The sequence below is a fragment of the Notamacropus eugenii genome, chromosome 6 (assembly GCF_028372415.1).
Source record: "Notamacropus eugenii isolate mMacEug1 chromosome 6, mMacEug1.pri_v2, whole genome shotgun sequence".
Taxonomy (NCBI): domain Eukaryota; kingdom Metazoa; phylum Chordata; class Mammalia; order Diprotodontia; family Macropodidae; genus Notamacropus; species Notamacropus eugenii.
The window spans coordinates 378,160,375-378,186,168 of NC_092877.1; the positions used below are offsets into that span (position 1 = coordinate 378,160,375).

At 44.2% G+C, this 25,794-nt stretch overlaps 1 protein-coding gene across 10 annotated transcripts in view; it reads left to right on the forward strand.

The window, feature by feature from the left end:
- ANO7 (anoctamin 7) overlaps positions 1-25,794 on the forward strand; it is a 79,158-nt gene that overhangs the window by 25,356 nt on the left and 28,008 nt on the right. For all 10 annotated transcript variants that reach the window (XM_072618806.1, XM_072618807.1, XM_072618801.1 and 7 more), the window contains 9 exons: positions 3,219-3,355; positions 3,962-4,019; positions 4,752-4,862; positions 11,370-11,535; positions 19,707-19,797; positions 21,166-21,262; positions 23,722-23,865; positions 23,956-24,093; positions 24,856-24,954. In XM_072618806.1, coding sequence (XP_072474907.1) covers positions 3,219-3,355; positions 3,962-4,019; positions 4,752-4,862; positions 11,370-11,535; positions 19,707-19,797; positions 21,166-21,262; positions 23,722-23,865; positions 23,956-24,093; positions 24,856-24,954 — 1,041 coding nt within the window. The remainder of the gene's footprint in view (positions 1-3,218; positions 3,356-3,961; positions 4,020-4,751; positions 4,863-11,369; positions 11,536-19,706; positions 19,798-21,165; positions 21,263-23,721; positions 23,866-23,955; positions 24,094-24,855; positions 24,955-25,794) is intronic.

Here is a 25,794-nt window from a genome sequence, read left to right on the forward strand (position 1 = left end):
TGTGTACATCCCTGGAAAGTACACTACCAAGGTCAGTGAACTTATCCACAGCATTCAAAACTTCTCCATTTGTTGTAACAGATGGTTCCACATATGGATGGTGTGGTGGTCGCTGATGGAGCAACTGTGTTTTCTTGGTGTTAATTGTCAGGCCAAAATTAGCACAGGCAGCAGAGAACTGATCCATACTTTGTTGCATCTCAGCTTCAGAGTCTGCATTGAGTGCACAATCATCTGCAAACAGAAAATCATGCACCAACACTCCCTCCACTCTGGTCTTGGCTTGTAACCTTTTCAAATTGAAGAACTTACCATCAGTATGGTAGTTGACCTTGCTGCTGTGTTCATCCTCATTGAAAGCATTTGTCAATATGGCTGAAAACATCATGCTAAAAAGCATGGAAGCAAACACACAGCCCTGTTTCACTCCATTGGTGACTGGGAAGGCAAAAGAGCTTTGTCCATTATCCAGAACCCGGGCAAACGTGCCATCATGAACTTCATGTACAATATTGACAAACTTCTCCAGGCAATTCAAATTTTGACATAATTTTCCATAAGCCCTCATGACTAACAGTGTCAAAGGCCTTGGTCAGATCCACAGAGGTCAGACCTCTGTTCTGCTCCTGGCATTTCTCCTGGAGTTGTCAAGCAGCAAACACCATATCGACTGTTCCTCAGCCCTTTCTGAAGCCGCACTGGCTCTCAGGTATATGACCATCTTCCAAGTGAAGGATCAGCCTATTAAGGAGAACTCTAGCAAGAATTTTGCCAGCAATGACTAAGAGAAAGATCCCCCTGTGATTGTCGCAGGACAATCTATTCCCTTTACCCTTATAGAGATGAACAATGGAGGCATCCTTGAACTCCTGGGGGATAACTTCTTCTTGCCATATAACCTGGAAAATTTCAGTCAACTTTTGTATGAGCAATGGTCCCCCTACCTTGTAAATCTCAGCTGGAATAGAATCAGCATCAGGTGCTTTGCCACATAAAGGAGCCTAATGACCCTCCAAACCTCTTCTTCAGTTGGAAGTTCAGCTAAGGAGGGATTGACTTCAACCTGAGGTAAACGGTCAATGGACTCAGCATTGATTGATGCTGTTGAGAACACTATGAAAGTGTTCAGCCCACCTCTCTAGGATCATGTCCTTATCACTAATCAATGTGGCTCCATCAGCACTGAGTAGTTATGAGGCACCATGGGTTTTTGGTCCATAAATAGCTTTCAAGGAATCATAAAAGCACTTTGGATTGTTACTATCAGCATAAAACTGAATTTCATCTGCCTTCTTACTGAGCCAGAAATCCTGCATTTCTCTAAGCTTTGCTTGTACTTTGCTTTTGATGGAATTAAATGCTGCCTTCTTAGAGGTAGATGAACTTTTCTGCTGGTAAATTCTGTGGAGTTCTTGTTTTTCATTTAGCACCTTCTGAATTTCCCCATCATTTTCATCAAACCAGTCTTGGTGTTTGCGAGTGTTCTGACCCAGATGAGCAGATGCAGTGCTGTATACCAGATCTCTGAACAATACCCACTCCTTTTCTGCTCCACTGTTGCCAGTTGTGTGTTGGCTCAACTTTCCCTCCAAGTTAGCAGCAAACTGTTCACACTCAGAGAAGAGCTCTAGTTTATTGACATTAATTCTTCTGGTAGTCATTTTGCCTTGGGGGCAGCACTTTTGATGAATGCAAATATTTAGCTTGAGAAGGACAAATCTATGATCAGTCCAGCACTCTGCACCACATATTGCCTTTGTCACTCTCACATCTTGTCTGTCTCTTCTCCTTACAATCACGTAGTCTGTTAGATGCCAGTGTTTGCTGCGAGGGTGCATCCATGAAGTTTTATGGTGTTTAGGTAAGTGGAAGACAGTGTTGGTGATAAGAAGGTCATGTGATGCACAAGTCTTCAGCAGTAAATGACCATTACTGTTGCTGTTTCCAACTCCATTCCTCCCTAGGACTCCCTGCCAAGTCTGGTAGTCTGAGCCTACTCTAACATTAAAGTAATCCAGTGTTATAAGCCTGTCCTTGTTTCATTCATCCATCCATCTATCCATCCACCCATCCATCCATCCATCTATCCATCATCCATCCATCCATCCATCCATCCAACTATCCATCCATCCAACTATCCATCCATGCATCCATCCATCCATCCATCTATCCATCCATCCATCCATCTATCTACCTATCCATCCATCCATCCAACTATCCATCCATCCAACTATCCATCCATCTATCCATCCATTCATCCATTCATTCAATAGCCATATATTGAATGTTTGCTGTATGAGAAGTACTGTTTTAAGTACCATCAAAGTTTCATGCCTCTGCTTCCAAGGAGCCTTGTCTAGTCAGAGAAGCCACCTGGTGCCATAAGAGTCTTGGGTTTGGAAGGAGGGTTCTGCTATGACTTCCTGGCACTATGACCTTGGGAGAGTCATTTCTCTTTTCTGGGCTTTCACTTACTCATCTCTAAAATGAGGGAATTAAACTAGCTCGGGAACCCTCCAGAAGGCTTGTGATGCCTATGGATGGAGTGTGAAGTGTTCCTTCCATTCCTAACTGAAAGAGATGCTGAATTTCAGTTAGAGGTTCAGGAAAATAAAGGTACCATTTTTTTCCCTTTCCAAGATCCATCCACAGAACTCAGGTTAAAAACCCTGGACCAGGGGGATGCTCCCTTCTTGGTCCAACCTTCTATAACTCAATCAAATCACATATTTCTGGGACGATATTTGAGCTCGCCTCTTGGAGGGCAGAGAGGCTCATCACAGGAAACCAGACAGATACTTGGGCCTCAACAACCCATCAAACAAAGACACTAGAGTTAACTCCCTGGGTTCAAATCCCTTACTACCCATGTGACCTTGGGGATGTCATTGAACCTCAACTTCCTCCATTGTAATAGGAGAGAGTTGGATTAGCTGGTCTCGTTCAGTTCTAGAGTATGATCTGATGAAATAAAAATATATTAAATATATTATTTAGGTGCAAACACAGCTGACCTTGGAATCAAGTTCTGGCTCTGACCAGTACTGGTTATGTGACCTTGGACAGTTATGTGGCCTCAAGTCTAACTTGAGGGGCAAGGGATGATCTGTAGGAATGAGTGAAATCTCGGGTCCAAAAACTTCTGGTAGCCTTGTTTGTTCTAAACAAATCCTTGAGAAGAGCTGGGTGATGTTTGGGTCTCTGCTGTCTCTGTGAAGGCCTTGCCCAGCCAGCCCTCTAACTGGTCTACTAAGCTGATGAGAAAACTGGGCCTCCAAGACCCATTGTATGAGGAGGTCCCCGACATGCCTCAAGACTACTACACTGGCCTATTCAAGGTGAACAAGTTATCCAGGTATGATGTGGGGGCTTCTCCCGCTCCAGGGGCTATGGTCTCACCCACCACCGTCCCAAGCACAAAGTATTCGAAACCTCACTCTCCCTCCAGACTTTCCTTGCACTGTTCCAAGTGAGATCACCAAAGTTCAGAGTGGGGAGGACCTCAGTGGCCCCCAAGCTAAAGTCACACCTGAAAAAAGTCCAGGCTTCCTCATCTGCTAGCTTCTGAGGCAGCCCACTCCACTCTGGGATAGTCCTCATGGTTAGAGGCAGCGTTCCTTCCCAAAGTCAATGACATCTCTATAGCTCCCACCTGCTGCTTCTGGTTCTGTCCTCCAAGACCAAGCAGGGCAAGGGGCCCTTCAGATGCCTGGGGAGAACTCTGTCTGTTCCTGGCTAAGCATCCTCCATGGGACAGCCTGTAGGCCATGTAGGCTTATCAGCATCCCAGCTGCCCTCCAGCTTATCAATGTCCTTTCTAAAAAGGGTCCCCAGGCCCAAGCCCAGGGCTGCAAACACAGCCTGATTCTTTCTGCAGCTCAAGCTCTCCAGGGCTTTCCCACATCACCTGCTGAATCACTGTGAGCCCATCTGCTGAATTAAATTTGTCTGATGGTTACAGGTTCCTGAACAGTGACAATCCAAAGACTTTCTTTGCCAGCACCAAAAGGCACCAGATTGTAAGTGAATAGCTCAGTCTCTTGTCCTCTGGAATTGAGACCAAAAAAGGACCTTGGGCATCTGGGTCTGGCTTAGGAATCCTTGCTTGGGGTCTGAAGGCTGACAAAGAGGAATGGGCACTGGGTGTGAGATCAGGAGGGCCTTGGATTCAGAGCCTTCCTTTCTAAAGGGAATCATAACACCTCTCAGGGCTGCAGGGAGGACTAAAGGAGAAAAGGGATAGAAAGTGGTTTTGAATCCCCAAAGTTCTGTGTCCCTGCTAGACGCTGTAACTGGTCTGGGGTGTGGGATAGTCCATCATGCATTTACCACTCCCTCTCTGCATTATGTGAATGGAAGGCTCTGCCTCCCCGAGCCAGCTATCAGGAGCGTCACACCTGGTTCAGATTTTAAGGACATGTGAGTCACAGACATCACCTTCAGCCACGCTTAATTCCCAGAAAGGTCTGGGTCAAAACTCTCTTGAAGATGTTTCTTTCTAGTCAGAGAGGCCACCTGGTACCACAAGAGTCTTGGGTTTGGAAGGAGGATTCTATGGGTCAATCCTGGCTCTGCTATGACTTCCTGGCACTGTGACCTTGGGACAGTCATTTCCCTTTTCTAGATGTGTCTGCCCAGAAGTGGGAAGCAGGATAGGGCCCAAGGGGAGAATTGGGGTGCTCCTCCCCACCCCCGCAGGCTGCCTGATGCCCCCTTCAGCCGGCCTCTCTCCCTCTCCCTCTACTCTCCAGCTCTACGAGATCCTAGAGAAGACGGAGTTCGGTCATGAAAAGGCAGGGTTGTTTGGGATTGAGCAGCTGCTGTCTGAGAAGGTCTTCAATGCTGCGTTCCCCCCACATGACGTGAGTCATATCCCTTCCAGCCCTGGTTGCCTGACTGCCAGTGAATAAACAGATGAATGTATGAATGAATGAATGGATGGATGGATGGATGGATGGATGGATGGATGGATGAACTAACTGATGGGTGGGTGGCTGAGAAGGAATTCCCACAAGCAGCTTCCAGTCTAATAGAGGAAAACAGCACAGGGAAGAATGAATGGGTGAAAAAGCCCACATCTGGCATGTATCTGTGCAAGGCACCAAGAAAACAAAGAAAAAAAAGATGTGACCTCTGTCCAAGTGCCCCTTCTGCTACCCTGGACCTTCCAGAGGCTGAGATGTCCATTGACATCCACTAGATGAGGAGCCCCTGGAAGGCAGGGCCTGCATTTCTGCCTTTCTTTCTTTGTATCTCCAGCATGGTGCTGGCACTCAGTAAGTGCTTAATAAATGCTTACTACACATAGTAGGCACTTAATAAAGGCATACTCTATTTGCCTGGCTGACAGTGCCTGCTCTTAGGATGCTTACAGTCTAATAGGGGAAGGTGGGGAGGTAGCCAGGGATCTCTGGGGCCAGTGAGTGGAGCCAGAGGACAGTTGATTGGCATGCCTTTTTCAGAAGTTAGGCCACTACTGGATTGGTTATCGTGGTCAGAGTAGGGGTGGGGATTATAAGGGAGGTGTTCTAGATCAGAGGTTCTAGATCAAAGAGAGTCTTTCAGAACTTCCTGGGAGCAGAAAGGTGGTTATGCCATACACCTGTGTTAGAGGTAGGACTTGAACCCAGGGCTTCTAAATCTGCTACCATACTGCTTCACATCATTTGGCACGATTATTACTATTGGTTCCCAAATCAGTGGGGAAAAAGGACGAGTCCTGAGAGATGCAGGGCTCGTGACAATGTGTTCTGTGGCATGAAGGGGCGAGAGGGCGGCCTGACCTCTGCTGAGGCCCTCCTTGACTATGTGAGCCTCCAGATCAGCCAAACAATGTGATCTCAACTGAATAGACATCTGTTAAATGCTTGGAGTGGGCATTATGCCAGGCTGCAGGTCGGCAAAGACAAAAGCGAAGGAGAGAAAGGAGAGAAAAACAGCTCAGAGCTTCTCATTGTGTTTCTTACTCAAAAGCCAAGAGCTCCGGGGTTCCAAATGGGTTGTTGTTATAAAAATAAAGTTATTAAGATGAATAGGGGACGCCACAGAGCATTGAGAGCCGGACCTGGAAGACCTGGGTTCCAATTCAGACTCAGATACCTACTAACTGTAAGATGCTGGTCACTTAAGCCACCTGCCTCAGTTTCCTTGTATGTAGAATGGCAATAAGAAAAGAGCCAACTTTACAGGGATTTTGTGGGGATCCACGAGAGAACTGTATGTAAAGTGCTTGGCAAACCTTGGCATAATACAGAAACCATAGCGATGGTCATCGTCATAGAAATGGTGCTTGCCTGTTCTTGCATTCCCAACATTCTTCTACTCGTGTGTTAGCTCAGGCAACGTGCCCAGCACATTGTAGGTGCTTAATAAATGTGGATTGACTGACTGACTTTGGGACCCTAAGCAAATCCCATGGTCTCTTGGTCCCCTTGTAGACAGTCTTAAGACACAGTCACAGGAGCTCAGATAGAGAGGTAGAAACTCAAAGGTTATCTGAGTCGCCCTTTCATTTGATAAATGAGGAAACTAAGGCAAGGAGAGGGAAGTCTTTCCCATTTCAGGCCCCAGGGTAAGAGCTTTCTCACTGAGACCGGGCTGGAGGTCAGCCAGCTCAGCCCTAATTGTCTTTGAAGCAATGCAATCTTGTTCTACACAGGAGTTCTGGGTCATTGCCAGGGCAATTCTAGAAGGCGGGAGACATGGGGCAAGTCACATTTTGTACCTTATTCCACAGAAGAATAAACCCATAACACTAAATAAAGAAATATTTTTAAATAAAACTGGGTAAATAGGGAGGGAAGGCATCTTTAAAGTGAAAATTCACAGAAAGATTTCTACAAAATAATCTAAGGAGCACTTGGCACATCCGAAAGCCCTCCAGAGAGGTCACTGAGGAAGATAGGGACTGGCCATGGGAGGGGCAGGATAGGAAGGGAGAAATGAGAGAGTTGGGCCTACCTTGTGCATGAAGCACAGAACCTCCTCATTAGAGGTCTTAGCTTTGGCCTTGCAGTCAGGAAGGATACAGGTTTGAATTCCACCCCTAAGGGTTATCTAGCTAGCTGTAAGACCTTGGGCAAGTCACCTAAACTCCCTTGGCCTTCAATTTCCTCATCTATAAAAGAGGAGGTTGGAAGAAATAACTGAGGTCTCCACCAGCTCTAGATCTGGAATCCTACACCTTCCCTACTAGCCTTGGGTCACAGTGGTTTCTCACCCCACCTCATCCCCCTTCTGGTTTCTCTTAGCACTTTGCCTAGCCTTCTCCTTCATTCACCCTTTGACCACAGTTGTCATGCATAATCCTTTCCTCTGTTACATTCTAGGCAACTCAAAATAGGCTCTTTCACTTGAGAGTGTAGTAGTGTACCCTCTGTGTCTACTGTAGCATGCTTCTGCGTGGAAGCTCAAGGAGTGACCTATGAGTACCTATTCTTAAAACTGTAGCTTATGAGTCCCTGCCAGTAAGCTTCCCGTCAAGAGTCAGCCCATAGACACAATTAGCTCAAAGAAAAGTATTTTGCTAAGATCAATCAATAAGCATATATTAAGCACCTACTACGTGACTGGCACTATGCTAAACACTGAGGATCCAAAAAGAGGTGAAGGACAGCCCCTTCCAACAAGGAACTTACTAGGTAATGAAGATATAAGATGATAGAGTAAGAACGTTTGCTACTAAAACGTTCCCCATTCCCATAAACCTGGGTTCCCTTCTCCTCAGATACGTACAGTATCCCTAGAAAGAGTGGACACACATTTTGAGTATAGTTGTAGTGGAACGTAGGTATAGGGAATGCGTGTGACTAAGGCAGTTGACATTTCTGTACCTGTAGGGCCTTTATGTCCTTTCTCCATGGAGTCCTTTCTACAGCTTGACTTGCCAAGAATGGCCAAGACCAGTGTGCCTCTAAATCCATAGTTAGCCTTCTTCTCTGCAACCAGGGGTCACAGTCCTTGAAGATGCTACTTCTCTCAAGTCACTACCTCTTTGTATGGAAATAGTATTGCCTGATAGAAGAATTTGTGTCTCTTCTCCCACAATTGGGTCTAAAACACTCATAAATTAATTCCCTCCCTTGCAGTATCTTGTGCTGATCAAACAACTTTGCTGCTAGATGCCTCGGGTGACAGGGAACAGGGAAGAAGGAAATTCCCCATCCCCTCCTACACCACAGTTGCCCTCAGGAGTACACACTCCACAAAGTTGCTCTCAGTCTACCCTCATTCAAACTGACCAGCTGCCTTTTAAAGGTTACCTGGAAATCTGGCCAATCTTTAATCCAACCAGTTGCCAGATACCTCTTCTAATTCAATCAAGGAGAAATGTTTTCAGTTCAATTTTATTTTACTTTCAGTTCCAAATTGTCTTCCTTCCCTTTCCCTCCATCCACTGAGAAAGCAAGAAAAACAAAATCCATTTACAAATATGTATAGTCATATAAAACATTAGCCATGTTGGGGGTGGGGGAGGAAAGAAACGAAACACAACTATGTTCCCACACGCACTCTGAGAGCACCACTTCTGTAGCTGAAGGCAGAGCGCACGTTCATCGGGAGTCTTTCATCGTGGGTCACTGTTGACAAAGCTGATTGGCTTTACAGTATTGCTGTTATGGTGTCCATTCTTCTCCTGATTTTGTTCACTTCCCTTTACATCCGTTCATACAGGTCTTTCCAGGTTCTTAGGAAACCACCCCGTTCCATATTTCTTATGGCACAATAATATGCCATCGTATTTATCAAGTTCATATACCCTCACTTGTTCAGCCGTTCCCAATGGATGCGCTTCCCTTCAGTTTCCAATTCTTTGCCACATTGGAAAGAGCTGCTCTAAACTGTTTTGCACATGTGGGGGTCATTTTTCTCTTTCTTTCATCTCTGTGTTAAAGACCTAGTAACAACATCACTGGGTCAAAGGGTTTGCAAATTTAATAGCTTTTTGGGCACAGTTCCAAATTGCTTTCCAGAATGGCTGGACCAGTTTCACAGCTTTACCAGCAACACATTCCTTAAAGCACCTGTTTTCCCACAGCTCCTCCAATATTTATTTTCCCTTTTTGTCATCTTAGCCAATCTGGTAGGTTCAAGATGGTACCTCAGAGTTGTTTGAATATGCATTTGTCTAATTATTAGTGATTCAGAGCAAGTTTTCATATGGCTGTTGATAGCTTGGATGCTTTCCTCTAAAAATTGCCAGTTCATATCGTTTGGCCATTTATCAGCTGGGGATTAGCTCTTATTTGAAGGGGAAATTTGTTCACAATTTGTTAATGGTTCAACAAGTCAGACTGTCTTTTCAGTCCTAGTTTTCTTTTATTTTCTGTGATTTCATTCTGGACTTTCTGAGCTGAAAAGTGGGTTGAAGGCCCCCTCCCCCACAGCAGTATTGTGAAGAGAGCTCAGACTTGGAGTCGAGATCTGGATCATAACTCAGGCTTGTTGTGAGATAATCTTTGTATGTAATGAGTTTGGCAATGCCGTAAGCGCTGTGGAGAAGTGGAGCTCTTGTATGTGGTGTGATCTCGAGAGTTTCATCTTCCCACTCACTGTCCCTCTGGTGCTTTCCTGCTGGTCCATGACCTGTCTCAAATGTGGTGCCCACAACTGAACACAAGACTCTGGATGTGGGCTGCCAAGACAGAGGACAGTGGGATGATCACCTCTCTGGTCCTGGACACTGTGCCCTATCTTCATTCAGCCTAGGAGTGCATCAGTCCCATTGCTGACCCACATGGGGTCTTCAGTCCTCTAAAACTACTGTCTCATTTGCAAACTAGAACCTCTTCCCTTTTTGGAAAATCAGGATGTTTGCCTGTGTCCAGGCTTCTCTCTCACTATGCCCACTCACATATCCACTGCCAAAGTGGATAACTCCCTACCCCTAAAAGTCCTCCTGTCCTTTCCCATTTCTGAGCATTGACTCATGTTACCTCCTATACTTGGAATGCCCTGTCCACCCATCCATCTCCACTGTTAGAAATTTACTCCTCCTCCAGCACCTTATAACATTATATTCCTATTACTGACTAACTTGTATCTTTAACTTGTTCATTTTTATTCTGTAATTCAATTTTTATGTTCAAGAATCATAACTCAAGCATTTATAGTTTCAATCCCTTGAAGTTGCAGCTTTAAAAGCTACAAATAGAACTTATGAATGATGGATGCTGATACACAAATTCAACTTCAAAACAGTAAGAAGATATACTCTACTTCTTATTTCTGAATCCCTTCAACCAATTTCAAAGAATATTTGCGTATTTAAAAAGAAACTGAAATCAACTGTCAGAGTGAACCTGGTATTTATGGCCTCCCTTTTTTCCCTCTCATCAGCCTCCACAGTCCGCCAAACCAAAGGAACCAAAGGAATTCCAGGCATTCTTGGGGAACCTCCTAGTTTTTTCCTTTCTTTTTCTTTTTTAAATAATTTATTTACTATTAGTTTTCAACATTCACTTCCATAAGATTCTGAGTATTAAATTTTCTACCCTTCCATCTCCTCCCCTCCCCAAGATGGCACACAATCTGATAGAGGCTCTACTTATGCATCCATATTAAACATATTTTCACACTCAACTTGCACTTATTTTGTGTTTATTCTCTCTGTATCTATCCAATAACATGCCACCCCATTCCCTATACTCCATAGAATGTAAACTCCTTGAAGACATGAATTGTTTCATTTTCTTGTGATCATTTTTATGCCCCAGCACCTGCCACAGAACTTGACACAAAGTAAGAAATTAATAAATGTTTATTGACTGAATCCCCAGATTTCCCAACCATCAGTAACACAAACAAGTCCCTGGATCTCTTCTAGTGTTTCTCACTTCCACTGGTCACATTCTATTTTGTTTGTCAGAGAGTGGTAACCTGTATACATGTCTTACCTCCCCTATGGGTGGCTGACTGGGAGGTACAGTGTCTTCTCTCTCTTTCTATCTCCCCAGGTGCCCCCCATGTAGCAAGATCTTAATAAATGTAGTTGCACTGAGTTGAATTGATCCTGGCACTGTTCCTAGGAATTTATCAGGGCCACCTTAGCCTGGATGGCATCCCATGCCGCAGCAGACATTGACGTTCACTGCTGGCATCACCTGGGGCACCACTTGACCCTTTTCCCACCTTTATTAGCTTCTTTTAAGCTCCCCCTCACTTTCCTTTTCTTCTGATCTTCCTCCCCAGTCTCACATGACTCAGAGAAATTTCACCTAGCTGTGTAGGAAGACATATGCTCAATGTTGAAGAACGTTCTTCAAAGTCCTACCATCTAGCCTTCCAATCATAACGGCTATGCTGGTCTCAGGCCAATGTCAACTTTTTCTGAGCTCCCTGAGATTCAGAAGTTTCTCTTTCTTTTCCAGGGTCCCTTCCAAATCCCTCCTGGGGGACTGGCCCCTGAGGAAATGAATCAGCGTCAAATCCTCTACCATTACTGGGCCAGATGGAGAAAGTGGACGAAATACCAGCCGCTGGATCATGTCCGAAGGTACTTTGGAGAGAAGATAGCCCTCTACTTTGCCTGGCTGGGTGAGTCCAACCCCTTGCCCATCTCCGTCTCTCTCCATGGTAACACAAATCTTTGTGCCGCGCCTTCCTAGTTCCCTAGGATTGAGAGGTGACTCAGAAAAACACAGAATCAAAGTGTTTCTAAGTTGCAAGGGACTTCGGTGGCTACCTAGTCCAACTCATACCCTAAAGGAAAGCCCAAGAGAGCCCACCGGCCTCTGCACAGCATGTTAAAGTGGAGATAGCATGGGTTCTAGATCCAGAGCATCATCAAATCCTTCCTCTGACATTTACTGTCTGTGTGACTTGTGGCAAGTCATTTACCTACTTCTCTGGGCATCAGTGCCCCTGCTGGCAAAATGATGGGGTTGAACTATGTAGCCTTCAAGTTTCCTTCATTGCTTTTTCTTTCTTTTTTTATATTTTTATTTATTTAAATATTTTCCAATTACATTTTTAAAAATTAACATTTGTTTTTGAAAATTTGGAGTTTCACATTCTCTCCCTCCCTGCCCTCCCCCATCCATCAAGAAGGCAAGTAATATGATGTCAATTTTATATATATATATATGTAGTCATGCAAAACATATTTCCCTATTAGTCATGTTGCAAAAGAAAACACACACACACACACACACAAACCAAGAAAAATAAAAGAAAAACCATTTAAGTCTATTTCAATGTCTATTCACAATTCATCAGTTCTCTCTCTGGAGGTGGACAGCATTTTTCATCATGGGTCCTTTGGAATTGTCCTGGATCATTGTCTCAATTAGAGCAGCTAAATCATTTGCAGTTGATCATTGTACAATATTACTACTATGTGCAATGTTCTCCTGGTTCTGCTCACCTCATTTGCAGCAGTTTCAGTTTTCCTGAAACCATCTTGCTCTTCATTTCTTTTCTTTTTTAAAATTTTGTTTGCTTGTTTTTGGTTTTCAACAATCACTTCTATAAGGCTTAGTTCTAATTTTTCCTCCTCTCTCTACTCCCCTGTCCCATGATATAAGGTATATATGTACAATCTAAAATAAAATATATGTACAATCATATTAAACATTTTCCCACATTAGTAATGTTGTGAAAGAAAAATCAGGACCAAAGGGAAAAACCATAAGGAAGAAGAACTATCCCCAGAAGAGAGAGACAGAGAGAAAGAGAGACAGAGACAAAGAGAATGTAGTATGCTTTGATCTGCATTCAGACTTCAGACTTCTTTTTCTGGATGTGGATAACATTTTCTGTCTTAGAAAGATCACCCTTTTGGGGTGATCTTAGATCCTCGTATTGCTGAGAAGAGCTGTCTATCAAAGTTGGTCACTGGACAACGTCACTGTTACTGTATACAAAGTTCTCCTGGTTCTGCTCACTTCACTCAGCATCAGTTCATACAAGTCCTTCCAGGTTTTTGCTCCTCATTTCTTATGGAACAATAGTATTCCATTACATTCGTATGTCACAACTTGTTCATCCACTCCCCAGCTGACGGGCATCCCCTCAATTTCCAATTCTTCCCCACCACAAAAGGAGTTGTTATAAATATTTTTGGTCCTATACTTCCTTTTTCCTTGTCTTCAATCCCTTTGGGATACAGACCTAGTGGTGGTATTACTGGGTCAAAGGGCATATGTAGTTTTATAGTCCTTTGGGTATAGTTCCAAATTATTCTGCAGAATGGTTGAACTAGTTTACAACTCCAGTAACAATGCATTACTGTCCCAATTTTTCCATATCTCCTCCAGAATTTATCACTTTCCTCACTTCCCTTTTCTGTCATGTTAGCCAATCTGAAAGGTGCAAGGTGGTATCTCAGCGTTTTTTCAATTTGCATTTCTCTTATTAGTGATTTAGAGCATTTTTTCATGTGACTGTGGATAACTTTGATTTCTTCTTCTGAAAACTTCCTGTTCATATCCTTTGATCATTTATCAACTAGGGAATAGTTCTTGTATTTACACATTTGACTCAGTTTCCTTTTGTATTTGAGAAATAGTCTTCCATCATAGAAACTTGCTACAAAAATTTTTCCCAGTTTGTTGTTTTCCTTCTAATCTTGGCTGCATTGGTTTTGTTTGTGCACAAGCTTTTTTTTTCAATATATAGTAACTTTTTTTTTTTCATTTTTAACACAGTTCATATCACATAACACAATTCCGACTTTTGGTCTGGTGATATTTGTTTTAAAGCATTTACAATATAGACCACAACTGGATTTTTTTTAACATTAACCAACTGAGACACAAATAGTAACTATGTATGCTAACTTCATAAGCCCTTGACCTAATTGTCTCCACACTATTACTAAGAATTAAAGTACCCTAACTTATTGTTGTTGGTCTAAAGCCCTAAACCTAATAGCCTAATTTTAGACTTGACCTCAGATGTTCCCCTACCAACAATCTATAATTTAATAGACCTGGTATTAAGTTTACAAACCTTTTGACTATAAGAAATTGCTACTAAGAATAGGGATGCAAAAGCTTTTTAACTTCATGTAACCAGAATTATCTATTCTACTTCCCATGATTCTCTCTTTCTCTTGTTTGATAATAAACTTTTCCTTTACCCATAGACCTGACCAGTACATTTTTCCATGCCTCCCTAAATTATGCTTTATGTCTAAATCATTTATCCATCTTGACCTTATCTTGGTATATGGTGTGAGATGCTGGTCTATGCCTAGCTTCTTCCAAACTGTTTTTGTCAGCAACTTTTGTCAAATGGTGAATTCTTAACCTGGATCTTTAAATTTTAAAAATACCAGATTACTATGGTGATTTACTACTGTCTATCTATTCCTAATTTCCATTTAGAAGTTCCACTCTGTTACCTAATCTATTCCACTGATTCACCACTCGATTTCTTCTGCAGTAGCAGATTGTTTTCATGATTATCATTTTGTAATATAGTTTGAAATCTACTACTGGACTGCCTTCCTTTCCCTTTTTTTATTGACTCTTTTGATATTCTTGATTTTTTGTTTTTCCAATGATTCTCATTTGATCCTCACAACAACCATGGGAAGTCCACCTGATGGTGTGATCTAATCCTTATTTATCCATCTTCTCTGCAAGAATAGTAAAGAAACCTCATCAGCTACTTTGCTAAAATTTACTGGTTTAATAACTTCATCAAAAAAGGAAATGCAATTAGTCCTGCATGTCATGTTCTCAAAACCAGGCTGACTCTCCATAGTCACTGCTTCCCTGTCTAGATGTCCCCTGCTATTTCTTTAATTTCCTAGAACTTTCATAGGAATTAAAGTCAAGCTCACCGGCCCACAGTGTGTCAGTTCTGCTCTCCTCCAATCTTTTGCTTCCTCATCTATTCTTTCTAACATTACTGCCAGTTATGCTACCATTATATCATACTAAGGGTGGTGCTGAGCTGGGCTAAGTGCCTGGAACTCATCAATGGAGGCTGATTGCCCTCCAATTATCTCCTTACTTGGACTTGGGCAAAATGGCGTTACTGTTGGTGATGTAGCTTAGGCATCAATTCCCTGGGAGCCCTAGTTCTCATTTCCAGTACAAAGGTCATTCTTTTTTTCCCCATTTTTTTTGTATTTATTTATTTATTTTTAGATTTTGACATTCATTTCCACAAAATTTTGAGTTCCAATTTTTCTCCCAAACTCTCCTCTCCCTCCACCCCATAATACCTTGCATTCTGATTACCCCTCCCCTCAATGTACCCTCTCTTCTATCACATCCCACCCTTCCCTTATCTCCATCTTCTCTCTTTTCTTGTAGGGCAAGATAAATTTCTATACCCCATTACCTGTGTTTCTTATTTCCCAGTTATATGCAATAATAATCCTCAACATTTGTTTCTAATATTTTGAATTCCAACTTCTCTTCCTCCCTCCCTCCCTACCCATCCCCACTGAGAAGGCAAACAATTCAATACAGGCTATATATGTGTTGTTTTGCAAAATACTTCCATAATAGTCAGGTTGTGTAATACTAACTATATTGCCCTCTATCCTACTCTGTCCCACCCTCCTTTTTTAATTCTCTCATTAGACCTTGTCCCTTCCCAAAAGTGTTTATTTCTAGTTACTCCCTTCTCCCATTTTCCCTCCCTCCTATTATCCCCCTCACCCCACTTGTCCCCTTCTTCCCTACTTTCCTGTAGTGTAAGATAGATTTTCATACCAAATTTAGTATTCCCTCCTTAAGCCATATATAAAGAGAGTAAGTTTCACTTTTCCCCTCTCACCTTCTCCCTTTTCTCCTCCATTGAACAAGATCTTCTTATCTCTTTTATAAGTTAAAGTCTGCCCCATTCCTTTTCTCTCTTTCTCTTTCTAGTATTTTTCTCCCTCACCCCTTGATTTTTATTTTACTTTTTTTATGGATATCATATCTTCTGATTCAACTGAACCTGTACTCTCTGTCTATGTGTGTGTGTGTATGTGTGTGTGTGTGTGTGTGTGTGTGTGTATAATCCCTTCACCTACCCAAATACTGAGAAAAGTCTCAAGAGTTATAAATATTATCTTTCCATGTAGGAATGTAAACAGTTCAGCTTTAGAAAGTTCTTTATGATTTCTCTTTCTTGTTTACCTTTTCATGCTTCTCTTGATTCGTGTTTGAAAGTCAACTTTTCTCCTCAGATCTGGTCTTTTCATCAAGAATGCTTGAAAGTCCTCTATATCATTGAATGACCATTTATTCCCTTGAAGTATTATACTCAGTTTTGCTGAGTAGGTGATTCTTGGTTTTAATCCCAGTTCCTTTGACTTCTAGAATATCCTATTCCAAGCCCTTCGATCCCTTAATGTAGAAGTGGCCAGATTCTGTGTTACTCTGATTGTATTTCCACAATACTTGAATTGTTTCTTTCTAGCTGCTTGCAATATTTTCTTCTTGAGCTGGGAACTCTGAAATTTGACAACAATATTCCTACGAGTTTCTCTTTTTGGGTCTCTTTCAGGAGTTGATCAGTGGATTCTTTCAATATTTATTTTGCCCTCTGGTTGTAGAATATCAGGGCAGTTTTCCTTGATAATTTCGTGAAAGATAATGTCTAGGCTCTTTTTTTGATCATGGCTTTCAGGTGGTCCCATAATTTTTAAATTGTCTCTCCTGGATCTATTTTCCAGGTCAGTTGTTTTTCCAATGAGATGTTTCACATTATCTTCTATTTTTTCAATCTTTTAGTTTTGTTTACTGACTTCTTGGTTTATCTCATAGTCATTAGCTTCCTTGAACTCAATTCTCTCTTTCAATGAATTATTTTGTTCAGTGAGCTTTTGAACCTCCTTTTCCATTTGGCTAATTCTGCTTTTTAAAGTCTCCTTCTCCTCATTGGCTTTTTGGACCTCTTTTTCCAATTGAGTTAGCCTATTTTTAAAGGTGTTATTTTCTTCAGCATTTTTTTGGGTCTCCTTTAGCAAGTGCTGACTGACTGTTCAAGCTCTTCTATGGCCTGAGTCCATTTCATATTCATTTTAGAGGTACTGTAAGCAGAAGCTTTGACTTCCTCTGACAGTATGCCTTGTTCTTCCTCATCTGAAAGGGTGGAAGGAGACACTTGTTCACCAAGAAAGTAATCTTCTATGGTCTTATTTTTTTCCATTTTTTGGACATTTTCCCAGTCAGTTACTTGACTTCTGAATCCTTTGTCAAGGCAAGGGTCCTAGTGCTTCTCCTCGCGCTAGTATCGTGCTCTAGATTGAGATTCAGATCAACTGCTCAATTCCCCCAGGGGCTTTGGGTGGAGGCAGGACTGCCACTGAGAGCTGAGGTTCAGCCAGAGGCTTTAAGCTGAACTGCCTGGATAATGGACCCAGGTTGCTTCAGCATAGCCACCCACCACCCGCTGCTGCTGCTGCCACCTGAGGCCAGTGCTGAGGAACCCCGTTCCCCTCTCGCCCAGCTGGGAAAGCCCTCCCACACTGACCTTGGAGCTTGTGGGTTGAAGGATCTGGGACCCTCCTTGCTGGGAATTCTGCCCTGAGGTCTGTTCAAGTCCTGTTCCTCCCTGTGTGTCTTGGCCAGGGCTGAGCTCTGCTCCTCTCAGCGTCCCATGAGATAGACCTTTCCTGTCAGCCTTCCAGGTTACCTTTGGCTGGAAACCTCTTTCACTCTGTTGTTCTGTGGCTTCTGTTGCTCTAGAATTTGTTGAGAGTCATTACTTTCAGATATTTTGTAGGTTGTGGGGGAAGCACTAGAGTATATGCATCTTTCTACTCTGACATCTTGACTCCGCCCCTACAAAGGTCATTCTTGGCAGAGAAAATAGAGGCAGAATCAGAATGAAGTATCTTGGGCTTCTCTACGTTGGCAGTGGTCATCATTCTTGACTATCCTCTTTGATCTAAAGCAGATTAAAAGACCTTTTTGCTGTCCTTAGCTTCCATTGCCAGCCTCGGCTAGTTGAGTTTTAGGAGTCGTGACATTTTTTTAACAGAACTCTGCAATGCTCTTAGATGCCTTTTATTATCAACATTTGCTTCCATCTTTTTTTATAATCTTCCTTTTCTTTTCCTTTTTTTTAATTTAAAATTTATATTTTCAGTTCTCTCCTTCTCAGTCCCTCACCACTGAGAAGGCAAGAAATACAATGCTCATCATACATATAAGGTCATGCAAAATATTTCCACATGCTTAATTAACATTAATTATTTTCAAAAGCTAAGTTGCTTGGTGAGTTCCCTATGCATCCACATTGGTGTCTTCAGATAACCCCTGTTTTTCTTTCTCCTCAGAATCATTTCTCTCTGACTCTTTAGCATGTCATTTTTCAAGGTGCCCATCCCTCCTGAGCTGATTTCCCTGGTAGAGTTTTAGTCTATGGGGTCTTACTCATCCTTTATTTGAAGCCTTTGAAATCTACTTTACCAAAATTTAGAGCACATATTCGACTCTGCCCAATCCTTCTTTCTTTTATCACAAACTCTACAAGGTCTCTGTGCGTTTCCGTCGTCTCCACCCCCTAGCATCCAGTTTCTATCTACTGGCAAGAATCAGATACCGTATAGAATCCCCCTTTTTGGTTTCTCTACCTCTTGAAGATAAAATTAGCACTTATACCAACTGAGAAGAGATATGAGTCAGAATTAGGACTATGGATTAGGATGAGAGGAATATTAGTTTAGGGCTTGAGAGAGGTAACTGAGGCTCTTCATCTTTTGAAAGATGTACTTATCATTAAATGTTATTGGTAGCTCTAGTATTGGGAGAGAGTGTTTTCCAGCAGAGGTCTGGGTAATGGAGGTCCTCTATCACTCCCATCTCTTGCCTCTGGGCCAGGCTTGTCATCAGTTTCCTTAACTTCTGATTGATTTTCTTTCTCAAGTGGTTCATAGTATATTCTGATGTCAGTTACTTCTCTTTCTTCCTTTGCCACATTTCTCTTTGGTTCTTGGATTTTCTTGTTATACAATGATACCTACACCTCCCCCTTTGGTCATGAGATGTGTCCCCTTTGTGGCAGCTGACCCAGTCATTACTGCAGGGACTAGTACATAGAGAGATATAGATGGCAGACAGATAGACAGCTATCTCTACACATATATAAAATATATAGATGAGAGTTGGATAATTTATTAATCACTGTTTTGTTCAGTTATGTCCGATTTTATGTGACCCCATGGACTAATTGGCAAAGATGCCATTTCCTTCTCCAGTCTGTCTGTAGATGAGGAACTGAGGCAAATACGAGTTAAGTGACTTGCCCAGGGTCACTCAGCTAGTAAGTGTCTGAGGCCACATTTGAACTCAGGTTTTCCTGACTTCTAGACCTGATACTCTATCCACTGCACTAGCTCTCATCTCTGTCTCCTCTGCCTAGCCACTCTACATCTGTCTGTCTGAATATCTCTCTGGCAGTCACTGTGCCTGGGGCCAGTCAGGACAAAAATGAACGTTTCCCTCAGTGAAATGCAGATCATTGAGGTGAAGTGAATACAATATATGCGCACAAAGTAAATACAATGGGAATGGGAAAGGGTGGGGGTGGCACCTGAGGTTGGCCTGGCAGGGGGGTGGGAATTCCACAAGGCATTGGGCACAGCCTATACACAGAAGCAGGGGAAAGGAAGTAGGTTGGGAGGAGGAGTGTTCAGAGTCAGACTGGAGGCCTTAGCCAGAGAAGGGGAGAAGGTCCTCACCCTGGTGGCTGCTGCCACCCATCTGCTGGGACCCTCTCTGAGAAGCTCTCTGCACTCCCCTCTTTCATTTCAGGCTTTTACACGACATGGCTCCTGCCAGCATCTGTGGTAGGGGCAGTGGTCTTCCTGGTGGGCTATTTCAACGTGAGCAGAGATATCCCAACGTGAGTAGCGCTCCCCCTTCAGTCAGTCACACATGGAGACCTCTCTTGGGGACTGAACCAAAAGATGGGGAGCTTTCCATCTATATCCCTCATTATCCTGGGACTCCAGCTCTAGAGATGGAAAGGTCAAAGGTCAGTTCATCCAACCCTTGTCCCCCTCATTTTACAGAGGAGGAAACAGGTCCAGAAAGGGAGAAGTTGCTTAGCCAGGTGACCCAGAGGCATGGGTCCAGTGGTGTTTTTGCTGCTGAGCTCAGGTCTGAGGTCTCCTTCCCTCAGTTAATTGGGACCCTGGGCACTCCTTATTGGCTAACACTGGCCATTCTCTGACAGAAGCTGGGGTCATAGAATTTGTAATCTCAAAGGCAGAAGGACCTTAGAGATTGAATCTCTTTTTATGAGAAAGATTTCAGTCCAGGGGCAGAAGGAAAATGACTGGTTGCAAATAATAAATACTGTGAGTAGAAAAGCCTCAGTTTGAGCCCAGATCCGGAGGCATGCTGGTGCCAGCTCGAACTCTCCTGGGGAAGCAGTTGTTAAATTTCCAGCATGAACACATATACCTTGGAAATGTCCATGAATCAACTTTGATTTGGGGCTTGATTTTGTTGATTGCCTAAAGAAAATGATGCAGAAAATGTTAATAATGCAAATTAAACTTAACAATGTGTCGAGCATCCTTTTTCATTTGTTCAGGGCTGCACACCCAGTGCCCTTGACCAGTTCACTCCCTGCCCTTATGTTTAGCTCTGGGGGACAATATCCCTGGTATGGCCTTTCCTCTTCTTAGTGCCTGACTGAGCTGTGACTACTACCCATCCATGTACATCTCCCAGCTCCAACACAGAGCCAGAGTGTTGTGTCAAGACCCTTCCCCATGCCCCTTCCCCTGGGAAAAGAGTTGTCTTCACCTACTGGCTACTCTTTGTGAAATCCCAGATGTTCTGGGCAAGAAACTGAATTGATCAACAGCAGTTGTTACACAGAGAAAGATGCAGATGAGGGACTACAGCCTCCAATCCTCATTCTACGACCCCATAAGAGGAGAAGGAACAGTCTTTCACTCATGAGCTAGAAACAGGTCCTTCTTGTTATTTGGAGCAATACAAAACCATTTGGCCCCAACTGGTGGACTTTGGACAACATCTTTTACTTGAGCACCTGCCTCCCAGGGCCACTGTAAGGATCAATGCTTAGCACACAGTAGATGCTTAATAAATGCTTGTTTCCTTCCTTAAGTTATGTCTAAATGTCTACGTTAGCAGTCTCCTTCCCAAGGGTCCAGGATATGACTTCCTCCAGCTATGTTTCCTTCAATCCTTTTTTTTTTCTCTGCTTTTCATCTTTTTTCTCCCATTTCCTTCCCAGGCAAGAAATCTGTAACACTAAGAAGGACCACCAGATGTGCCCCATCTGCAGGGACTGCCCGTTCTGGAAGCTGTCCAGCATTTGTGAGATTGTGAAGGTAGATACTCCTGGGCCAACAAGGGCCTGGGACCTTTAGGCAGCTCTGCTTTTCCTCTTCTGGTCCACACCTGGGATTTTAGAAGGGAGGGAAAACCAAGGTCACAGCTTCACTTCTACGGGTCTCAGTTTCCTTATTTGTAAAACAAAGGGGCTCCTAAGCTCCCTAGATCCTGAAGGCAGATGGGAAAAGCAGGCTGAGTTCAGAGACTAGCCTGAGGTCCATTTTGACTGGAATGGAGGACCAGAGTCAGACATGCTTGGGTGGGAGAGCCCCTGGGGAGGCTTGAAGTCTGCCCTGTACTTCTAGATGCTCACCTGTAGGGAGGACAGATGGATTCCTGACCCAGGCCAATTATTGCACTTTCTAGTAACTAGACATGTCTCCATATGTGGACTCTGAACAAAGTGCAGACATTCATTGTTTTGGACTCCATGCAGACTGTTGCCCTCCCATTGTTCTGCTTGGGTCTGCCCTTCCAGTATCCTCATTCTGGCTTCCAAAAGATTTGGATTCCCAAGCTAACCAGCTCCTCTGCACGGATGATGTGGAGTGGCTGTTGTCTGTTGACCTACTGGGAAAGGCAGGAACCTCCTGAGTCCCCTATCAGATGGGCTATGGCTGAACACTATTGTGCTCAGCATCTCTTGTTGGTGGCTCATGGTCGCCCTCAGTAGTCCAGGCTGGCCTTCTGTATCCACCACCTGGGGACCACAGGCCTTGATCTTCTGGCTGTCCTGAGCATCCTTAGCACACATCTCTCACCTTCTTCCTAGCTTCATCAGCTATCATTCACCCAGTATGAGGTCCTGGGGCTGAAACTCTTACCCTGAATATTCTGGCAGAATTACATTAATTAGTGCAACCTTAGAAATCTATACATGTCTAGTGGGTCATTGAGCTAAGACTAGAGAGCCCTCTGGGCTCCAGGTAAGAAATGCAAATCTGGCTTGGTACAATCCAGTCCATCCTAAAACAAGCTTCTCTCCTCTCAGCATGGGCTGGAAGGTCACATTGTAATTCAGGGCTAGGCTGCCCTCTCCCATCTTTGGTCTAAGGCACCAGCAGAGTCAGGAAGAGGATGTGATGACCTGAAGGGTATGGCTGTGTATACTCAGAAATGGGGGAGGGGAATGACAGATGGCAAGGAGATCGTCAATAGAAATGCCCCAAGTTGGGCTGGAAACTCAGGGCTAGAGAATACCCAGGTGGGGGATCAGTGCCCCCCTACTCCTCCCCGTGAATGAGGGGCATTGGCAACAGACTGAGGGACTCCTCACACTGGGGAAACAGAAAGAAAGAAAGGGTTTGAGTGGAGACTGTAGGTGGCCTCCAATACTGATCCAGGCAGGATTCAGGGCACCCCTTGGAAAAGACCAGTAAGGCCAATTCTTCATTTCATCCAGGTGGGCACCATGTCTTCCACCTATACAAATGGAGACCCTTCCCCACTCCTTCCCTTGTGGTCAGCCTCTGAATTGAGTTTGGACAGCCCCAATCCTCCTACCTATATCAAAGGATTCCAGGCTCAGAGCTGGAGGGGACCGCACAGGTCAGGCAACTCTACAGATGAGGAAACCAACGCTCGCCCAGAGTAACCAGACACCTCTGATCCCAAATCCAGCGTTTTATCTCCTCCTACTCCATTTGCCTTTAATTGCCAAGCCCCAGTCTGACTGTTGGTTGGAGTCACATGCTGGCATGAAAGTGCAGACCAGAGTGCTCTGTTTCACTAGAGGTGACACCCCTCTGTAAACAGAAGGGGCCTCCAGATTGTCTCCATCTGGATCTGAGGATCTTGGGTAGGTACAGGGTGCACTGTTCTGAGGGAGCAGCCCCCTCTCACTGCCCCTCACCTTCCATAGAACCCGAGCCCCAGCTGATCCCTTTCTTTCCAAAACTCATTCCTTCTCTACCTGACAGAGAACATTTACACAACAATGAACCAGACCTGGGAATCCTTGGGGCTAATGACCTCCCAGTATGGAAACTCCCCACACCAATGCAGGCCAGGCCCACTTTGCACCCAGGTCTTTGAGAGTGTCCTAGTGAACTAAAAAGTTAGGGGACTGGCCCAGGGGTCCCATAGCCAGTATCTGTCAGATGTAGGAAATCTTTCTGACCTCCAGTTCAGCTTTCTCTCCACTGGTCCACACTGCCTTTCACTTACCCAACACTTCTAGGCACTTAGCCAAGACCTTTTAGGGGCTTAAGCAGAAGAAACAGAAGCATCCCCTTTCAGATGTGGGTCTGTCATGCTTTCCCAGTTCGTGGGAGGCAGATTTCCTGCTCTCTGACTCTGTGTCCGCCTTGATCCCAACATCCAAATCCAGAGCCTTTAACATGCCTGGCTTGGTGCCCTGCTTCAGCTCCTGCCTGACTGGGTCAGCCCCTGTGAACCTGGGCTGCTCTCCATCCTGGCCCGTCACTCACCTCTCCCCTTGTGGCTCCCAATGCAGACGGGCCGTCTCTTTGACAACAGTGGGACCATTTTCTTCAGCGTGTTCATGTCCCTGTGGGCAGTGATGTTCTTGGAGTACTGGAAACGCAAGAGTGCCATACTGACCTATCGCTGGGACTGTTCTGACTACAAAGACTATGAGGTGAGGGAGCCCCTCTCTGAGCAGCCTGAGGCCACGGCCGCCCCCTCTGTCTCCCCAGGGTTGAGCAGGCGCTCTGTGGCTCTGTTTCAGGAGCGGCCTCGGCCCCAGTTTGCAGTCATGGCGCCTCTGATGATTCGGAACCCAATCACCAACCTAGAAGAGCCATACTTTCCCAAAAAGAATTACTTTCAGCGCCTCTTCATGTCCTCCACCCTCATCACTGCCATGGTAACAGGGTAGGGACCCTGGCTCCCCCTAGACATGGCCTAGGACTCTTAAAGACTATATTCTAGTCGATAGTCAGTAGATACGGTCTCCTGATCCTCTCTGAGTTGCCTCGTCTAACAACAACCGGTATTTGTATTGGCCTTTAAGCTGGCAAAGCCCCACATATCTGTGACTTCATTTTAGTTCCCTAACAACCCTGGGACAGGATACAGAGTGGCTATGATTATGGCCATTTTACAGATGAGGAAACTGGCAGGAAGACATGAAGTCCACTTAGCAAGTTTGGACTCATGACTCTCTGACTCCCAAGCCAGCCCTCTACCCACTACCACATTGCCCCTTATCCAACCTGGGAAACCTGGCCACCAGAGAGTCCTGGTTCTCCCATTTTCTAGCTAGGAGAGGGACCTCCCCTCACCAGGCTTCAGTTTTCTCATCTCTAAATGATAGGGTTGAAATGGACCATCTTCCAGGGTCCCTTGTTGGACCAAATCCTATGCGGGCATGGGCAAGTCAGTACCATTAATCCATCTCTACCTGCACACCCTGGGACCTAAAGTTCACAGGAGACTTACCTTTCAATAAGGATTCAATCTCTTCATCTATAAAGACATCATGTTGAACTAAATGATGTCTCAGATCTCTTCCAGTCTTTATAGTCCTAGGATCCCCTGCCTTTGGGGCTTCCTGGCATCTCCAAAGCAGTGCCTGCCCACTACATGTTTCTGGATGGCATTCACCCCATCCTGATCCCTTCTGTAGGTGGTCTTCATAGCGCTGCTCGTGATAGCCATCATCCTGTACCGGACAACAGTCACCATCTTGGTGTCCAAATCTGAAAATATCTTCCTCCTGAGATGGGTGAGTCTCTTCTGGTTATTATGAGACATTGCATTGCTCCTGCAGCTCCCCTGCTCAAAAATCTGCAGGGGCTCAAGTCATTCTGCCCGCCAAGAGAAGTTTAGAGTCTTCTGCCTGATATTTGGGACCCTCTATAACCAGGGACCACCCTCAGCAGCACGGAAACCAAGAATCAGCATTCCATGTGACTCCATTCAGAGAAGTGAGGGATTTCTGGGGAGCCATCCTGGCATCAGGAGATATAGCTTCTTATTTCTACTTTGCCACTAACCAAGGACTTATGTGACCTTGGATAATTCCCCAGCATTAAGTACAGACTTTATACCAGGTGTTGTGCTAGGGACTAGAAGTTCAAAGAAATGATATCATTTTTGCCCTTCAGGAATTTAAATTCTATGGGCATTAGAGATTTGGGGGGTTTTGTTTTTTCATGAGACCTAAGAATGCATTGGAGTAGGTAGCTTGCATTGAAGCACTGGATGAGGAAATTCTTTCAACCCAGGTAAAGTCCAATGTAAACCACCCCCTTTTCTATAGCTGGACACTGAGGAGTGGAAGGACTTGGCCAGGGTCATGCAACTAGTGTGTGGCAGAGGTTGGCTTGGCACCCAGGAGGTCCTCCAGACTATCTCATGCTAAGTTCACAGAAAACAAAGTCCAGGTGATTTGGGGTTCAAGGATTATTTGAGCTGGACTTTGGTCAGCTCTACTTGTAAAGAGAATCACTTTAGCAGCTGTACAGAGATGGGAGATCAATTAGAAGACTGTGAGTCAGAGGACAAGAGTTCAAATCTGGCTCTGCCATTTACTCCCTGAGGGATCTTGATCAAGTTTCTTCTG